At 66.2% G+C, this 17,463-nt stretch overlaps 1 protein-coding gene across 8 annotated transcripts; it reads left to right on the plus strand.

Annotated features, from left to right (window-relative positions):
• The first annotated feature begins 926 nt into the window (after window positions 1-926).
• On the plus strand, window positions 927-17,399 carry LOC308063087 (laminin subunit beta-2-like). Of its 8 annotated transcripts, none has more exons than XM_080385580.1 (36): window positions 927-1,671; window positions 2,009-2,954; window positions 3,693-3,742; window positions 4,286-4,470; window positions 4,559-4,682; window positions 4,801-4,874; window positions 4,976-5,164; window positions 5,241-5,304; window positions 5,379-5,584; window positions 5,667-5,787; window positions 6,183-6,371; window positions 6,487-6,666; window positions 7,149-7,261; window positions 7,394-7,473; window positions 7,740-7,896; window positions 8,083-8,235; window positions 8,343-8,501; window positions 8,584-8,705; window positions 9,014-9,134; window positions 9,674-9,863; window positions 10,398-10,541; window positions 10,964-11,195; window positions 11,727-11,890; window positions 11,980-12,204; window positions 12,634-12,848; window positions 12,936-13,032; window positions 13,581-13,959; window positions 14,044-14,228; window positions 14,303-14,532; window positions 14,655-14,858; window positions 15,586-15,730; window positions 15,816-16,027; window positions 16,117-16,254; window positions 16,538-16,714; window positions 16,806-16,962; window positions 17,140-17,399. In XM_080385580.1, exons 3-36 carry the CDS (start codon window positions 3,712-3,714, stop codon window positions 17,271-17,273), a joined length of 5,496 nt encoding a protein of 1,831 aa, XP_080241706.1. In that variant the 5' UTR covers window positions 927-1,671; window positions 2,009-2,954; window positions 3,693-3,711; the 3' UTR covers window positions 17,274-17,399. The 8 variants fall into 8 exon arrangements, with proteins under 8 accessions (XP_080241706.1, XP_080241705.1, XP_080241707.1 ...); XM_080385579.1 differs by having other exon boundaries at window positions 927-1,667; window positions 2,072-2,954; XM_080385581.1 differs by having other exon boundaries at window positions 927-1,667; window positions 2,072-2,178.
• The last annotated feature ends 64 nt before the right edge of the window (window positions 17,400-17,463 follow it).

The raw sequence follows: 17,463 nt of genomic DNA on the forward strand, positions 1-17,463 counted from the left end.
ATGGTGTCTCCCATGTGCCCAGCTGCTGCGTGGGGCATGCTCAGCTGGAGACCACCACCACCTTCCTAGTGAGGAAAACCCAATGAGGTTTGAAGTTACCTAAGGCCCATTAAGGAATGCCCGGCTTGGGATGTGAAATGCTCCAGAAGAGTGCCACTGGTGCTGTGCTGGTGTAAACTGGCAAAAATCCACATTCCAGGTTAGTTCCTAGAAACATGCCGGGTCAGTGCTGTGCTGGCAGGTGGTCTGCCAGCTCCTGCTTGGCTGCCCACCTTATGACTTCTCTCTGGATGTGCCCACTCTGCAGCCAGGACCCTGTGGCCGGGTAATTGAACAGAAATGCCATTGTTCGTCTGCCTGCGGGCTGGATCTGGTTTGTGCCACGGGGCCGTCGGTGTGCTGACCTGGCACTAACTGTGGTGGGACTGTGGCCCCGGGCAGACAGCAGCTCCAGTGCCAGAACTCATTCCTTGGGAAGGGAAGTGGTTAAGTGGTTTTCCTGCTCGCTAAGGAAGTTCAGGGAAGGCTTGGCCACCCGCTGAGTGCACTGAAGTTGGTCCAAGCCGGCTGGCCAGGCGTGAGAGGCAGCTCCGGGAGCTCGGGGCCTCTGCTGAGGCTGGCGGGGGGCCCTCCTCTGCTTCCCCGAAAGGCATGAGCGCTGCCGCTTCCCACTGCTGTCCCTCTGAGCTGCTCAGTCTGCTGTGAAAGTGCTCTGATGGCTGCTGAAAGGGGCTGGTGGAGCTGAGGCCGTGTGTGCCCGAGAGAGCAGGGGATGTTCGGCGACTTTGAACGCTGACTGCGGCAGAGCTGCTGGCAGATCTCTGGCCGGTGGAGCTGCCCCTGACATGTCATCTCCGCGGACAGACACGGGCCACCCCTACGCGTTGGGCTATAGGGCAGCTGAGGGGCTTGCAGCTGAGTGTGGGAAGTCAGAGCAGCCTTCAGGGGAGCCAGGAGGTGCCTGGAGGGTGGGCTGGGACACCTCACTTGTCCCTCGGATCCCGCTGAGGATCCCTCCTTCCTGCTTTTACGTTGCTTTTCAGGGCCAGGGATCCTGTCACAGTCACCTATATCAGGCCACTTTGGATCTCCTCAGAGCAGAATAAGGTTTGCTTGGCAAGCTCCCTGTGATACAGACATGCTGGCCAGTGCTAATGGCTCTTTATCAGCTCATCTCCTGCCAGTCCTCCTAGCCAAGGAGGCGGTGGTGCCTAGCCACCACCCTTCACCGCTGGGCACAGCCCTGCCCTTTTTCGAGGTTTCCCAGTGCCTGTGGAGAGCACGGCCACGGGGAGCTGGCAGGGCTCTGCCCACAGCATCCCTTGCCCCGCTGAGGTGCAGGAGCCCAGCCTGTGCTGTCAGGGTGTCCCTCGGGGCAGGAGTTTTGGCACCTTCATGGCCAGCAGCCGGGGGAGCCACTGCTTTGTCTGCCCGTGACCTTGCTCACTGGCGGCTGGCCGGAGTGCAGCCTTGGTGTTGGGAGCACGCAGCTCCTTTTCCTTCCTTCGGCCTTGGCTAATAAAAGGCACCATCCCTGCGTGACAGCAAGGTCTCTGTCGAGCCTGGCCCTGGTGCGTGGCCACGCTCCTTGCAGGGCTCCAGGGCTGCCGGCTCAGCCCCCGGCCCGGCCAGTCCCAAGGATCTCAGGCAGCACTGACTGGCATGAGGTGAGTGGGCTCTGGCTCAGGGCACCATGGTGCCAGCATGGGGCGGGGGGGAAGCGGGATCCATCTGGCATGGGTGCGGAGGTAGTGCCGCTGGCTGCCATGCCACACCAGAGCTCCCAGTACTGCTGCTGGAGACATGCCCCGAGCAGGCACAGATGGGCCGGTGCGGCACGGTGCGAGTCTTGGCCACGCAACCTGTCTTGCATGACTGGGCACATCCCGCGGGGATGCTGTGCTGGCCCCCGGCCAGCCTGGGCATGGGGCAGCACCGTGCCATGTGTGGGCCACTGCCGGCTTGTACCTGGCCTCCGCTCACCTTGGCTAACTCTGGGTGCGGGCAGGTCCCTCCCCTCGCCTGGCACGGCTGCTGGAGGAGGAGACAGGCGCTGGCTGCCCTCCTCCAGGAACAGCAGCTGAGCCCTGCCCGAGCCCAGCGGGCCGAGCTGGCCCACTCTGCAGCCCACCTGGGCCACCAGCCACCTGCCCGGCACCCTGGGCCCCTTGAGCACAGGTAGGAGCTGGCATGCTGGCGGGGAGCCCCGGGCACGGCACAGCCCTGGCGCAGCCCCAGCCCCAGGGCACTGGCTGGGTGCCGGCAGCGGGGCGGAGGCGGCACCCAAGGACGGTGCTGCGGGGTGCGTGGGGAGAGGCGGGCTGGGTCCCCCCGCCTGCAGCGTGCTTCCCGGGGCTGGCACATGTCGGACTTTGCCCGGGGAGCCGTGGTAGGGCTGGGTCGCTCGGGAGGAATGTGGCCGGCCAGCAGCATCGTGCCTGTACCTGGGTGAGCTCCCGCATCCTGGCCTCCGCGTGGGGCATCCCCAGGTGGGGTGAAACCCGGTGCCTTGGCCCCCTGGTTTGCCGGAGCAGGGGGCACCCAGCCCACCCTGCAAGCGGCCGCCGGCGCGTTCCTGCCACGCCGTGCCGGGAGCCCGGGGAACGCGGCGCCGCTGCTCCCGGCCCGCCCGGCGCCCCTTTGTTCGGCGGGGCCCGCCGTGCCGCCGGGGCCGGGGCGTGCCCGGGCTGCCGACGCCTGGCCGGGCGGGCGGCGGGGGCCTCCAGGCAGAAGGAATCGGCAGTGACATTCCCGTAGCCTGGAGACCGCCGTCCCTTTCAGCGGGCAGCACATTTGAATAAGAATCGTGCACGGGGAAGGGGGGGGCCCTCGCCGCCGCCATCCCATCGCCTCCCCCGCCCCGGCTCAGTGCTGTGCTCCCGGCCCGGGGGGCAGCAGGTCTCCCGCCGCCCTCGCCCCTGGCCTTGGCCCCGCCGGACGCCGCAGGACGCCAGGTACCGGGGGGCGCGGGCTCGGGGACCCCCGCGCCAGCACGTGGCCCCGCACCGCCTCTCCCGCCGCCCTGGTGTGGCTTCGAGCGGGGCCGGGGCAGCGCTGCAGCCCCCCGCCGCCCCGACCCCCTGCCCCGGGCCGGCTCCCGGGCGGGGACAGGGAAGATGTGTTGGGGCAGCGCCGGGGCCAGGCTCTGATCCAGCGCCTGGGAGCGGGCGGTACCGGGAGGGAGCGAGCACAAAAGGCAGCTCCAGCCTAAAGTTAATAGCGGGACCCCGGCCAGCGGCAGGGACGCCCTTGCCCAGCCGGCTCCCGCACTCCTGGCTCCCCTCCCAGGCTGGCCCTGGCCCAGCCCTTGGGACCCCCCGGGGACACCAGTGACACTCCAAGGGATGGATCCACCCCAAGCAGGGCAGGATGGGGCGCAGCACAGCTCGTGTGGGTTCCGGGGGTGCGGGGCACAGCCGTGCCCCTCGGGGCTGCGCAGGGCTGGGCACGGCCATGGGGTGGGCGCTGGGTGCCACCCCAGCGGATGTTGGGACTAAACTGTCCCACCCGACCCTGCTTCCCGGTGCTGTCCCCAGGTGCACTGCCATGCTGGAACTGGGTGGGTGCACCCTGGGGTGCATGGCCATGCCAGAGCCGGGAGAGGCCAGGCCCCGGCTGCCCTGTGCCATGCTGTACCCTGTGCCATGCCGTACCCTGTGCCCTGCTGCAGTGCTGTCTCCATGTCCCCCCAGGCAGAGCCCTCGGCTGCCCATGGACCTCCTGGTACTCGCTCTCCTGCTGGGTAAGCACTGGCCTCGGCGGGGCTCCGCGCACGCACGGTGGTGCACCCTGCACACCCGTGATGCCAGGGGGCTGTGGTGGCCCTGGCACCCCCGCCGGGGCAGCGGAGGTGGTAGCAATGGCGATGCTCCCTGGCTGGAGGCAGTGAGGGCCTGATGACCACAAATCCCAGCGGGGAATCCGGGCTGCGCTGAGCTCTGGCGGGATTAGTGAGCGCCTGACCTGGCTCCTGACTCCCCCCGGCACCGCTCGGTGCCCCGGGGCTGCCTGGTCCCCCAGGAGCACAGGCAGCCCAGCCCCCCGCTCACCCCTGCCGCCCGCCCGGCCCCGCTCCCTGCCCCCCGGTCACGAGGCCCTGGCGCTGCTGCCAGCACCTTTCCGGATCACGGAGCTTCGTGCTGCATCAGTGGGTCGGGACACGGGGATGGGGCGGGATGGGACAGCTGGGGGTGGGGTGGGTGATGGGCAGGCATCTGGGCGGTGCGTGTGGGGTGCATGGCGTGCCTGGGGGCCCTGGCACAGCCCCCAGCCCATGTCCTCACAGTCTCTGCAGCGGGGGTGCCAGCAGCAGGGGCCTGGCAGGAGCCCGACTTGAGTCACGGCTGTGCCCGCGGCAGCTGTTACCCGGCCACTGGGAACCTCCTGGTGGGGCGAGCCCCCTGCCTGAGTGCCACCTCCACCTGTGGGCTGGATGGGCCCCAGGAGTACTGCATCGTCAGCCACCTCCAGGTGAGCCCACCTGGCACAGCTCTGGCACAGCTGGGCACTGCTGCAGCCTCCAGCTGCCCGTCCCTGACGGTGTCACCCCCTGGCACAGGACTCAGAGAAATGCTTCACCTGTGACTCGCGGGACCCATCCCTGCCTGAGAGCCACCGCATCGAGAATGTCATCTACCTGACTGGCCCCAACGATCAGCGGACCTGGTGGCAGTCCGAGAATGGTGAGGTCATGGCAGCAGCGGGGCTGCCCCCATGTGTACGTGCCTTGGTGCTGCACGGCCATGGGACTGGGGTGGGGGTCTTCCCTGGCCTCCACCATCACCTCTCTGTCCCTCTCAGGCGTGGAGCACGTCAGCATCCGCCTGGACCTGGAGGGAGAGTTCCACTTCACCCACCTCATCATGAAGTTTAAGGTGGGTCCTGCCCCATGGGTGCCTGGGATGGGGTGGGATGGGATGGGATGGATCTGCGGGGGCTGTGGGGCTGGCCCCCGTCCCAGCTGGGTGTCCCGCAGACCTTCCGCCCTGCGGCCATGCTGGTGGAGCGCTCGGCCGACTTCGGACGCAGCTGGAAGGTCTATCGCTACTTCGCCTACAACTGCTCCAAGATCTTCCCCAGCATCCCTGACCAGCCCTCAGGGCTGGTGGACGAGGTGCTGTGTGACCAGCGCTACTCCGAGATCGAGCCCTCCAGCCATGGGGAGGTGCGTGGGGCCGGGAGGTGCAGAGAGGAGCCGGGGGGCTGGGGGGTCTCGGATCACCAACCCTTCCTCCTCCCAGGTCATTTTCAAGGTGCTGGACCCCTCCATCCCCGTGGCAGATCCCTACAGCCCAGACATCCAGGGTGCGTAGCCAGGGGTGCTGGGGCTGCGGGGCTGGCAGGCAGCAGGGTGGGTGCTGACCGTGCTGCTCCCCCAGACCTGCTGCGTGTCACCAACCTGCGAGTGAACCTCACCAAGCTGCACACGCTGGGGGACAACCTGCTGGACACGCGGCGGGAAGTGCTGCACAAGTACTACTATGCTGTGGATGAGCTGGTGCTGCGCGGGAGCTGCTTCTGTCATGGCCACGCTGCTCACTGTGCCCCGGCACCTGGTGCCCCAGCGTCCTCTGTCCCTGGCATGGTGAGGTGCACTCAGCCACCAGTCCGGCACAGTGCCCTGTGGGACCTGGCAGCCATGCTGAAGTGGGTGCTCTCCCCCACAGGTCCACGGGCGCTGCGTCTGCAAGCACCACACGCAGGGGCTCAACTGTGAGCGCTGCCAGGACTTCTACCAGGACCTGCCCTGGCGCCCGGCCAAGGGCTCCAGCACCAACGCCTGCCGCCGTCAGTGCCCTGCGCTGGCACTGGCACCATGCTGTGCCTGGGGGCTTGGGGTCCCGTGGGCCGGGCTGGGGGAATGGGGATCCTGCATGTGGTGCTTGGGGATTTTGGGGTCCTGCATGTTGTGAGTGGAGGGTTCAGCATCCTGGGGGCCATGGCTTGGGGCTGGGGCTTGAGGGTTCCACGTGCCATGCTTTGGGGTTGGGGAGGATCAGGGTGCTACAGGCTGAGGTTTGCAGGGGTTGGGGTGCATCCTGCTGGGGTGTGGGGCTGCGGTGTCTGCAGGCTGGGGCTTGAGGGGTGGGGATCGAGGAGCTGCATCCCTGGGTTTGGGGTGGGGGTGCTGCCAAGCAGGGGTTTGGGGTGCAGCATGCTGTGCCACGGTGCTGTCCCTTCAGGGTGTGACTGCAATGAGCACTCACAGCAGTGCCACTTCGACATGGCCGTCTTCCTGGCCACCGGGAACACCAGCGGGGCCGTGTGCGATGGCTGCCAGCACAACACCATGGGCCGCCGCTGCCACCTCTGCAAGCCTTTCTACTACCGGCACCCCCGCTCCGACATCCGCTCCCCCACCGCCTGTGCCCGTGAGTGCTGAGCCCCATGGCTCGCCCTGGCCCCATGGCTTCCAGTGCCACCCGCACTGGCCCCACAGCTCCCAGTGCTGGCAGCTGCAGCTCCCTGTGGTGTCTCTCTTGGCAGCATGCGACTGCGACCCAGCGGGCTCGCTGGACGGAGGTGCCTGTGATGGGCACACGGATGTGGCGCTGGGCATGATTGCGGGGCAGTGCCGCTGCAAGGAGAATGTGGCCGGTCCCCGCTGTGACCGCTGCCGGCACGGTGCCTATGGCCTCAGCCACGGCGACCCACAGGGCTGCCAGCGTGAGCTGAGACCCAGGGATGGGCACAGGAGGATGTGGGGTGGAGGGATGGGGGTGGAGGGATGATGGAGGGGTGGAGGTGGAGGGATGGAGATAGAGGGATATGGGATGGAGGGATGAGGATGGGGGGTTGTGGTGTGGAGGGATGGGGGTGGAGGGATGATGGAGGGGTGGAGGTGGAGGGATGGAGATAGAGGGATATGGGATGGAGGGATGAGGATGGGGGGTTGTGGTGTGGAGGGATGGGGATGGAGGGATGATGGAGATAGAGGGATATGGGATGGGGGGATGGAGATGGAGGGTCGTGGGATGGAGGGATGTGGAATGGAGGGGTGGGGTTGGAGGAATGGGGACAGAGAGATGCGGGGTGGAGGGTTGAGGGATGGAAGGAAACAGGATGGGGAGGGAGGGCCATGATACCCATGGGCTGCAGTCCCATGTGGCAGCCCCTCACATGTGGGGGTGCGTGCGCATGGGGGGCAGCATGCAGGTGTGACCCTCGGGGCACGGTGGCGGGCAGCTCCCCCTGCGACCCCATCAGCGGGGACTGCTACTGCAAACGCTTCGTGGCTGGGCGCTCCTGCAGCCAGTGCGTGGTGAGTGCCCCAGTCTGCCCCACAGCCTGCCCCACGCCATGTTCTGTGGCCCTGACTCTCCGCAGCCCCATGGCAATCCCCAGGGCTGGGCTGGCCCCACACCTGCCCCACATCCCCTTGCTCTCACTGCAGCCTGAGTTCTGGGGCCTGAGCTATGACGTGGGGGGCTGCCGGCCCTGCGCCTGTGACTTCGGGGGAGCCTACAGCAACCGGTGGGGCCCAGAACAGTGCCCGGTGGGGCACAGAGATGGGGGGGGGGGGGAGTGGGGACAGGGCTGGGGGTCAAGCATGGGCGGAGGGAGGGATGGGGACATCGGTGGAGGGATGGGTACAGGGCTGGGGAAGGATAGAGTGTGCTGGGATGGAGGGAGGGATCTCCATCCCCAGAGGCGGAGAGATGGGAACAGGGTTGGAAAGAGGGATGGGTGAGGACACAGCCAGACAAGGACAGATGGAGGGACAGGATGGTCACCCCTAGGTGCTCCATGGAGGATGGGGCTTGTCCCTGCCGTCCCCACCTCATGGGGCGGCAGTGCGACCAGGTACAGCCTGGCTTCTTCTGCGCCCCCCTGGATTACTACACCTATGAGGCTGAGCGGGCCACTGGCCACAGCCACAACCACCCCCAGCTCCCGGTGAGTCTCCTGGGGGACTCCCTGTGCCCCCAGCCTGGGCTTCTACATGGCTGTCATCACGCACCATGTTCCATGCATAGCTGTCACCTCATCCTACATTTGGCTGTCACCATGCCCTGTGCATGGCTGTCCCAAGCATGGCTGTCCCCGTGCATGGCCACCCGTCCCCTGACCCCAGCCCCACAGGGTGCCATCCGGGCGGAGGTGCCCCAGGACTGCCTGGAGTATGACACTGGGGAGCCGGGGGGGCGGAAGGGACGCCTGCGGCACCAGCGCAGCCCCCCCCGCATCCCCCAGCCCCGCACCCCTTCGCGCCGCAGCCGCCAGCAGCCCCCCAAGGTGAGCCGGGGTGGGTGCCATGGGGCATGGTGGGGCACCGAAGGCTGGGGGCGGCTGGGGGCAGTGCCAGGGGAGCCGGGGCCAAGCTGTGCCGGTGCCCTGCCCAGCCGGATGTGGAGGAGGTGGTGCGGGATGGCACCAGGCGCATGGTGACATGGACGGGCTCGGGGTTTGCCCGGGTGCGGGACGGGGCTGGCCTGACTTTCCGCGTGGACAACGTGCCCTACCCCATGGACTACGAGCTGCTGCTGCGCTACGAGCCCGAGGTGAGCGCTGCCGCGGCCTTGGCTATGGCCACAGTGTGTACAGAGTGGCATGTCCCTGATGCCACCTCGCCTGTCGCCACAGTCAGCTGAGGACTGGGAGGCCATGGTCAGCGTCAGCTCCCGGGTGCTGCCCACCAGCCCTCGCTGTGGGAACCTGCTGCCCTCTGAGCAGATGTACCGCGAGAGCCTGCCCCACAGCCAGAGGTGGGGATGGGGTGGGGTGGGATGGGATGGGGTGGAATAAGGGTGGCATGAGGATGGGAATGACATGGGCATGAGGATGGGGATGGGGTGAAGAAGGGGACAATGATTGGGACAGGACAGGGACAAGGGCAGACCTGCCACTCTCCCAGAACTGAGGAATAGGGATGGAGTGGAAACAGGGACAGTCCTACCACACAGGTGAGGGATGGGGACAGGGACAACGAAGGTTGCCGAGTGCCGCTGCTGCTGTTCCCTGGCTGTCCCCATGGCCCTGCTGTGCCCATACTGTGATTCCTGCCTCTGCACAGGTACGTGCTGCTCTCCCAGCCCTTCTGCTTTGAGCCCAGCACCCCCTACGAGGTGACCATGCGGCTTCAACGAGCTGGTGTCACACAGCGTCACCCCAGCGCCTTCATCCTCATCGACTCGGTGAGGGGGGGGTCCCGCTGCGCCCTGCACCTGGGGCTTGGCAGGACTGAGGTGATGGGCAAGGGACGGGGACCATGAGCTGTGGTGGGCAGTGACCCCTGTCTGGGGCTGCACTTGGGGTGGGGATGGCGATGGCGATGGGAATAGGAACAGGATGGGATGAGGATGGGGTTAGGATGGGGATGTGGCGTGAGTGAGAAAAGGGATGAGGACGTTGATGGGGAAGGGGATATCGATGGGGTTGGGGATTTGATGGAGTTGGGGTTGGCCTTAGGGATGTTGGTGGAGATGGGGATAAGGAAGCCTGTGGGGATGGCAGTTTGGGTGGGAGTATCCATGGGGCTGGGAATGTTGATGAGACTGGGGATGTCAGTGATGCTGGGGCTGTTGACGAGGCTGGGGCAGTTGAGCCCCTAGCAGGGTCGGGGCTGCCCTGGGGCACTCGGGTCTGGCCTGGGAGCAGGGGCCAGGCCCCACGGCAAGGGGTGGCTGTGCCCCCCCAGCCCCATCTCCTCTCCCCTTCCCACTGCCTGGCACAGTTGGTGCTCCTGCCGCGGGTGTTGGAGTTGCCGGGCTTCCATGGGGTGGAGGCGGCGGCGGCGCGCCGGGAGGAGCTGGAGCGGTACCGGTGCCTGGAGGCATTTCGCATGGCCCCCCCACCCCCCCTGGCCCAGGCCTGCGCGCGCCTGGTCTGCAGTGTCTCGGCCCTGCTGCATGGCGGGGCGCTGCGTGAGTGGGGCCACCGTGGGCAGGGCACCCTGCTGGGCTCAGGGGACGTGACCGGGGCAGCGGGCGAGGGTGCAGTCCTGCCTGGGGCAGGGGGTCAGGATGGGGCTGTGCCTATGGCAGGGTGGGCAGGGGTACCCGGTGCAGTGGGTCAGGATGGGGCCATGCCCGTGGCAGGGTGGGCAGGGGTACCTGGGACAGGGGTCAGGATGGGGCCATGCCCAGCAGGGTGGGCAGGGGTACCCGGGACAGTGGGTCAGGATGGGGCCATGCCCGTGGCAGGGTGGGCAGGGGTACCTGGGACAGGGGTCAGGATGGGGCCATGCCCGGCAGGGTGGGCAGGGGTACCCGGGACAGTGGGTCGAGATGAAGCTGTGATTGTTGCAGCGCCCGTTTCAGGGGTGCGCAGGGGTACCCGGTGCAGTGGGTCAGGATGAGGCCATGCCCATGGTGGGGTCGGGCAGGGGAGTGGTGCCAGGGTGCAGGCAGTGTGTGGGCAGGGCAGCCCTGGCCCCACGCTTGCCCTGCTGCCCACAGCCTGCCAGTGCGACCCGCAGGGCTCCCGCAGCAGTGAGTGCCAGGTGCAGGGAGGGCAGTGCGAGTGCAAGCCCCACGTCCTCGGTCGCCGCTGCAACCGCTGCGCCCCCAGCAGCTATGGCTTCGGGCCCCTGGGCTGCAGCCGTGAGTATGGGGTCTGTGCCTGCCAGGCGCCCCTGTCCCTCCTGTCTGTCTGTCTGTCCGTCCAGCCACCGGAGCCCTGTTCGCTGCCTGTCTGTCTGTTCATCTGCCCGTGCATGTGTCCATCTCAGCTCTGCTGTCCTGCAGCCTGTGGGTTGGGTCTGGGTTCCTGCTCTGTCCGCCTGTATTCCCATCCATCCATGCGTCTGATCCCCATGTTCCTGCCTGGTGTGGGCACTGCCCTGCCTTGCATTTACCCATCTGTCCATGTGCCCTTCTGTCTGCCCACCTGTGTGTCCCTGTGAGCCTTCCTGAGCCAAAGCCCGTGGGTTGGGCACGCCCTGGGTGCTGGCCTTTATCTTTCTGCCTGTCCATCCCTGTCTCCCTGCACCCATGTCCCTGCCCTGAGCCATGCTGTCCCACAGCCTGTGCCTGCTCCCCGGAGGGTTCGGTGTCACAGCTGTGTGATGCGGTGAGTGGCCAGTGCCGGTGCCAGCCCGGCACCGTGGGCCGGCAGTGTGACCAGTGCCAACCTGGCCACTGGGGCTTCCCCGCCTGCCGGCCCTGCCAGTGCAACGGGCACGCTGAGGAGTGTGACCCCCAGACAGGCAGCTGCCTGCGCTGCCGTGACCACACTGCTGGCCGGCACTGCGAGAGGTGAGCCTGCTCGGAGGTGAGGGGATGGGACAGCATGGCATGGCATGGCGTGGGATGGGAAGGGATGGATACAGCTGGATGGGATAGGATGGGATAGGATGGGATATGATGGTGTGGGATATGATGGTGCGGGATATAATGGATGTGATGGATGAGATGAGATGGGATGGGATGGAAACGATAGGGTGGGATCTGATGGGATGGTGGGATGGGATGAGTTAGGATGGTGGGATGGTATATGATGGGATGACATTGGATGGGATAATGGGATGGGATCTGATGAGATGGATGAGATGGGATATATGGCATGGCATGGATGAGATGGGATGGTGGGATGTGATATGATGAGATGGGATGGGACGGTGGGATGGGATATGATGGGGTGACACTGGATGGGATAATGGGATGGGATATGATGAGATGGGTGAAATGAGATGGGATATCACGGCATGGCATGGATGAGACGGGATGGTGGGATGGGATATGATGGGTGGGATGGACCCCTGGGGCACTCACCCCTTGTCTTTGCAGGTGCCTGGATGGTTACTATGGGGACCCAGTGCTGGGCTCAGGGCAGCAGTGCCGGCCCTGCCCCTGCCCTGGCTACCCTGGCACGCGGCACTACCACGGCAGTGCCTGCCATGCCGATGAGGAAGCCCACCACATTGTCTGCCTCTGTGCACCTGGATACGCTGGTGAGGGGCAGAGTGGGCACTGCGCTGTGAGGACCCCCCGGCACCTGGGTTGCAGGACCCCAGCGCCTACAGCCCCCACCTCCCCACAGGGCCCCGCTGCGATCGCTGCTCCCCTGGCTACTTTGGGGCACCAGAGACAGAGGAGGGAGTGTGCCGGCCCTGCCAGTGCAACAATAACATTGATGCCAGCGACCCAGGGGCCTGCGACCCCCGCACGGGGCAATGCCTGCGCTGCCTGTACCACACTGCTGGGCCCCGCTGCACCCACTGCCAGCCCGGCTACTATGGCAGTGCCCTGCAGCGCAGCTGCCGGCGTGAGCAGGGCAGGGTGCTGTGCCAGGGTTGGGGCTGTGTGAGGATTTGGGCATGGGGGGGCTGTGGCGATGCAAGGGCTTGGGGTGGGGGTGAGGCTTCGGGTGGCGTTGGGGTGGGGGCAGATTGGGCTTGAAGGGGGGTTGGGTTGGGTGCGTTTTGGGGGTGTCTGGGGGTTTGGGGCTGGGTGATGCCAGGGCCAGGTGAGGTTGGGGGGGTTTGGAGGGGGTTTGGGGCTGTGCCCAGAGTCAGCGCTGGGCAGGGGACAGGCACTGGGGTTGGAGGGGGGGAGTGCTTGGATTGGGGGGTTGGGGCTGTGTGTTGGTTTGGGGCCACCAGGGGATTTGGGGTGCTGGGGCCAGGTCCCAGGGGGCTGTTGCCTGGGCAGGGGGTACAGGCTGAGCCCCACGTGGCCACCCACCCATCCGCAGGCTGTAGCTGCGACCCACGGGGAACCCTGGCCTCACACTGCACCACCGGCACCTGTGCCTGCGACCGCAGCACGGGTGCCTGCGCCTGCCGGCCCAACGTGGTGGGCAAGAGCTGTGACCGCTGCGCACCCCACTTCTGGAGCCTGGGAGGGCCAGAGGGCTGCGAGCCCTGTGGCTGCCACCCCGTGCATGCCCTGCACTCCGCCTGCGATGTGGTGAGCCCTCCCAGCACCCTGGCATGGCTCCAGTGCCCTCCTGGTGCCTGGTGAGCTGCCCGGCTGAGCACACCACTCTTACTGCAGGTGACAGGACAGTGCCAGTGCCGGCCCGGCTTTGGGGGCCGAGTCTGCTCCCAGTGCCAGGAGCATCACTGGGGAGACCCTGAGCAGGAGTGCCGAGGTGGGGACACATCCCAGGGACCTGGAAGGCAGGAGCTCTGGGGTCATAGGGTGGGAGGGGACACTGCATGCTTGGTGGGACTGTAGGAACATGGGAGACCCTGGGGACTTGGTGGGACCCTGGGGACATTGGTGGGAGACTGAACATGGGAGCTCTGGGGAGACAGTGGGATACTGGGGAGACAGTAGAGTGGGACAGAGGAGCTCAGGAGATCCTGGGACACAGTGGGACCCTTCAGACATGGGGGACCCTGGAAGTGTAGTGAGATGCTATATGACATGTAGTGGGAGACATGGTGGCACCCAAGGGATATGGGGGACCTTGGAGACACAGTGGGATGCTGGGGACATGTTAGACCCTGGGGACATGGTGAGTCTCTGGGGACACTGAGTACATGGTGGGACTGTGGGGACATAGGAGACCTTGGGGACATGGTGAGACTCTGGAAACACAGGGGGATATGGTGGGATGCTGGGGACACACGGTAGCAGTCTGGGGACATGGGGGTCCCTCAGGAGGCTGGGACATGCTACCACCTGTCTCTGCAGCGTGTGACTGTGATCCGCTGGGAGCTGAGAGCCTGCAGTGCGAGCAGGCCAGCGGGCAGTGCCAGTGCCGGCCAGGCTTTGGGGGGCTGCGCTGTGACCGCTGCCAGCGGGGCTACCAGGAGGCCTTCCCCCAGTGCTCGCCCTGTCACCCCTGCTTTGGGCGCTGGGACCCAGCTCTGGGCAGCCTGCAGGATGGGCTGCGGCGTGTTGGGGTGCAGGCACGGGCGCTGCGGGAGGGGGGCTCTGCGCCCCTGCTCAGCCCCCGCCGCCTGCGGGCACTGGAGGAGGCCCTGGGGCGTGTGGAGCGGCTGCTGGGTGAGGGGGGCAACCCTGGTGGCCCCCTCCTTGACGGGCTGCCCAGGCAGCTGGATGGCACCAGGCAAGTGTACACGGTGGGCTGGGGCAGGGGTGTACCTCTCTTTTGTCACCCGAAAAGGCTTGAGAACCCTCTTCTCCCACAAAGGATGGAGCTGGATGACTTCTGGAAGCAGCTCCAAGAGCTGGAACAACATCTAGATCAGCTGGCACAGGCAGATGTGCAGCACCATGACAAGCTAGCTGGGCTGAGCCACGAGCTGAGGGGTCTCAACCGAACCACTTCCCACCTCCAAATCCTCCTTGGCACCGTAGCGGCAGCTGGATTTGGTGGTAAGAGCATCTGGCGAGGTCTGGGGGGTTTGATGGCAACCATCCTGGCCAGACCCTGACACTGGCACCTGCAGAGTCTTACCGCAGCATCCTGGCATCGGTGGAGGACTCAAGGCGGGCAGAGGCGGTGGCCAACAGCACAGCTGGCAAGCTGAATGGGGCACAAGTGACACGGCGAGCGGCTGAGCAGCTGCTGCGGCAGCGGGGCGATGCTTTCCGCCGTGGCACAGCTGCAGCACGAAAATCCTTGCGGGAGGTGCAGAAACGAGTGATGGGACTCAGCGTTGCCAGAATCAATGGGAAGGTGAGAGCGAGACTGGTGAGAGGCAAATAGGCACATGGGGCACGATCCCCAAGGTGGAGCAGCATGGGGCTCTCCCCCCGTGCAGTCATGAGCTTCCATCTATACCATTGGCATCACTGCAGATTTGTGGGGTGCCTGGGGACCGGAGCTGCGAGCAAGCGCCTTGTGGAGGAGCCCTGTGCCAGGACAGTGCGGGGACACGGCGTTGCGGTGGCACAGGGTGTATGGGGGCACTGCCCATCTCAGCTCGAGCCCTGAGCAGCGCCCATAACACCTCACAGCAGCTGGAGGTGGCATTGGGACAGCTGGGTGTTGTGGCACAGAAGGTAGTGGTGGTGGCTCCATAGCACTTTTTGGGGTCTCCTTGTGTCCCCTTTGCATGGCCCACTTTTGCCCTTTTCACGCCCCTTTGCATGTCCCCTTGAATATCCCACTTGTGCCCTTTCCTTGCTCCCAGGTGTGTCCCCTCTGTATGTCCCTCTTGTGCCCTTTCACAGATGTCTCTTGTGCCATTTGTGTGCCTCCTCGTGCCACTGCCGCACACCCCTTTTGAGTCCCCTTGCACACCCCTCCCATACCTCCTTGTACCCTGCTGCACGCTGGTGTGTGTCCCCTGGTGTGTCCCCGTGCCCCTTTGCACACCCTGTTACTTTTTACAAGGGCATGTAGCAAGAGTAGGACAAGGGGAAATGGTCTTAAACTGGAAGAGGGTAGATTTAGATCAGGTATTAGGAAGAAAATCTACTGTGAGGGTGGTGAGACACAGGAACAGGTCACCCAGAGCAGCTGTGGGTGCCCCGTCCCTGGCAGTGTTCAAGGCCAGGCTGGATGGGGCTTTCAGCAACCTGGTCTGGTGGAAGGTGTCCCTGCTCACGGCAGGGGGGTTGGAACCAGGTGATCTTCGAGGTCCCTTCCAACCCAGACCGTTCTATGATTCTATGATTACACCCCCTTGCATGTCCCCATCTTGTCCCCATGCATATCCCTTGCTCACCCTCCTGTGCCCCCTCCCCGGGGACACCCTGTCCCCCTGCTCAGCCCCATGTTCCCCAGACGCAGGAGGTGCAGGAGCTGGCGCGGGGGGCGCGGAGCCGGGCAGAGGAGGCGCTGGGGCGGTCGCAGGCCGCCCGCAGCCGTGCGGAGAAGGCGACAGCCCAGCTGCGGGACTTCATCCGCCGAATCAAGGCCTTCCTGGCAGGTAGCGCTGACACAGGGTGGGCACCTGGGCACGGTGGGGCTCAGCGTGCCCACCCTGAGCCCACCCTGCTCCTGTGTCCCTGCAGAGGAGGGAGCGGACCCAGGCAGCATTGAGCTGGTGGCTCGGCAGGTGCTGAATATCTCCCTGCCCAGCAGCCCCAGCCGGATCCAGGAGCTGCTGCGGGAGATGCATGAGAGCATTGGCCAGCTGGAGGGGGTGGACATGGTGCTCAACAGCACGGCACAGGGGCTAGCCGTGGCACAGGGGCTGCTGGTGCAGGGACAGGATGCCAGGCAAGTGGTGGGGGATATGTTGGGGTGACAGGGGTTGGGGGTCTGTCCCCCAGCACTGGCAGGGGCTGGAGCTGCCTGTGCTGCCACAGGGAGCGAGCGGAGGGTGTGAGGGATGAGCTGGCAGGGACACAGCGGGCATTGGAGATGGCACGGGCACAGGTGACAGCAGCAGGGAGCACGCTGCGGAGCACCAGGGACACCATCCGGGCAGCTGAGAGCAGAGTCAAGGAGGTGAGGGGCACTGTGGCTACTGGCACGCCAGGGCTGGGGGAGTGAGGGCAAGGCCACCAGCATGGCTGGGGAGTGGGAATTGTGCTTTGGGCATGCTGGGGATGACGGGGTTGGTGCCGTGGAGAGCAAGGCTGATGCCATGGGCACAGCAAGGGTAGTGAGGCTGGTGCCAGGGGGATGTGGATGGTGTGGGGTGGGTGCCATGGGTTTGCCAAGGCGGGACTGGCACCATGGGCACAGCAGTTGCGGTGCCTGCCGGCAGCCAGTGCCTGTGCTTGCCCAGACGGAGCGCAGGCTACAGGTGCTGGAGGGGAAGGAGTCACGGGCACAGCGGCGGCTGCGGGAGCTGGCGCAGCGCATTGCTGCGCTGCAGGAGCAGAGCCGGAATGCCCGCCGCAAGGCACAGCAAGCCAAGGACGGGGCACAGCGTGCCACAGCCACCTCAGGGACACTGAGCCAGGTGAGCTCCAGCCCTGCTCGGCTGCAATGCGGCAGCAAGGGGGTGTGGGGTGCCAGGGGGGCTCAGCCTCGCCGTGCCCTTGTGCTGCCAGGACCTGGTGCAGGTGACGCAGCGCTATGTGGTGCTGAAAGGCCGGGTGAGCGGACTGGCCGGGGTATCTGGTGGGGCCCTGCGGCGTGTGACGCAGCTGACGGCGGAGGCCCAGGACCTCCTGGACAAGGCCAGCAGCAGCAGGAGGAAGCTGGAAGGTGAGGGGGCAGCATGTGGCGGGGGCATTCCCCACCATCCTGACCCCGCTCAGTGCCCATCTCCCCCTGTGTGCCTCCTCTTGTCCCCCTGGGCATGTCCCGCCTGGTGCCCCAAGGGTGACGCGGGGAGGTGACATGGCAGGGGTCTGTGCCCTGAGCGTGCCCTGTGTCCCGCAGAGCTGGAGCTGCACTTCGGGGCCAACGAGCGAGTGATGGCGGCGAAGGCGACGCGACTGCAGGCGTTGGAGCAGCGCGTCTGGGGGCTGCTGGAGGAGATCCGGGAGAGAGCCAACGCTTACGCCACCTGCTAGGGACAGGCGACGGGGCCGGGGACCGGTCCTGCCCCACAGCCGCCCGGCCGCCGCAGCCCGGGGGTCCCATCTCTTCCGCGGGCGCCTGTAGCGCGGCCGCGCCTTCCAATAAAGCCCTGAACCGCGGCTGCCAGTGTCCGGTGCCTGCCTGCCCGCCGCCCGCGTCCGGTGCCCGCCGGCCGCGCTCCCC

This window comes from Falco punctatus (assembly GCF_963210335.1).
Source record: "Falco punctatus genome assembly, chromosome: 4".
Lineage (NCBI taxonomy): Eukaryota > Metazoa > Chordata > Aves > Falconiformes > Falconidae > Falco > Falco punctatus.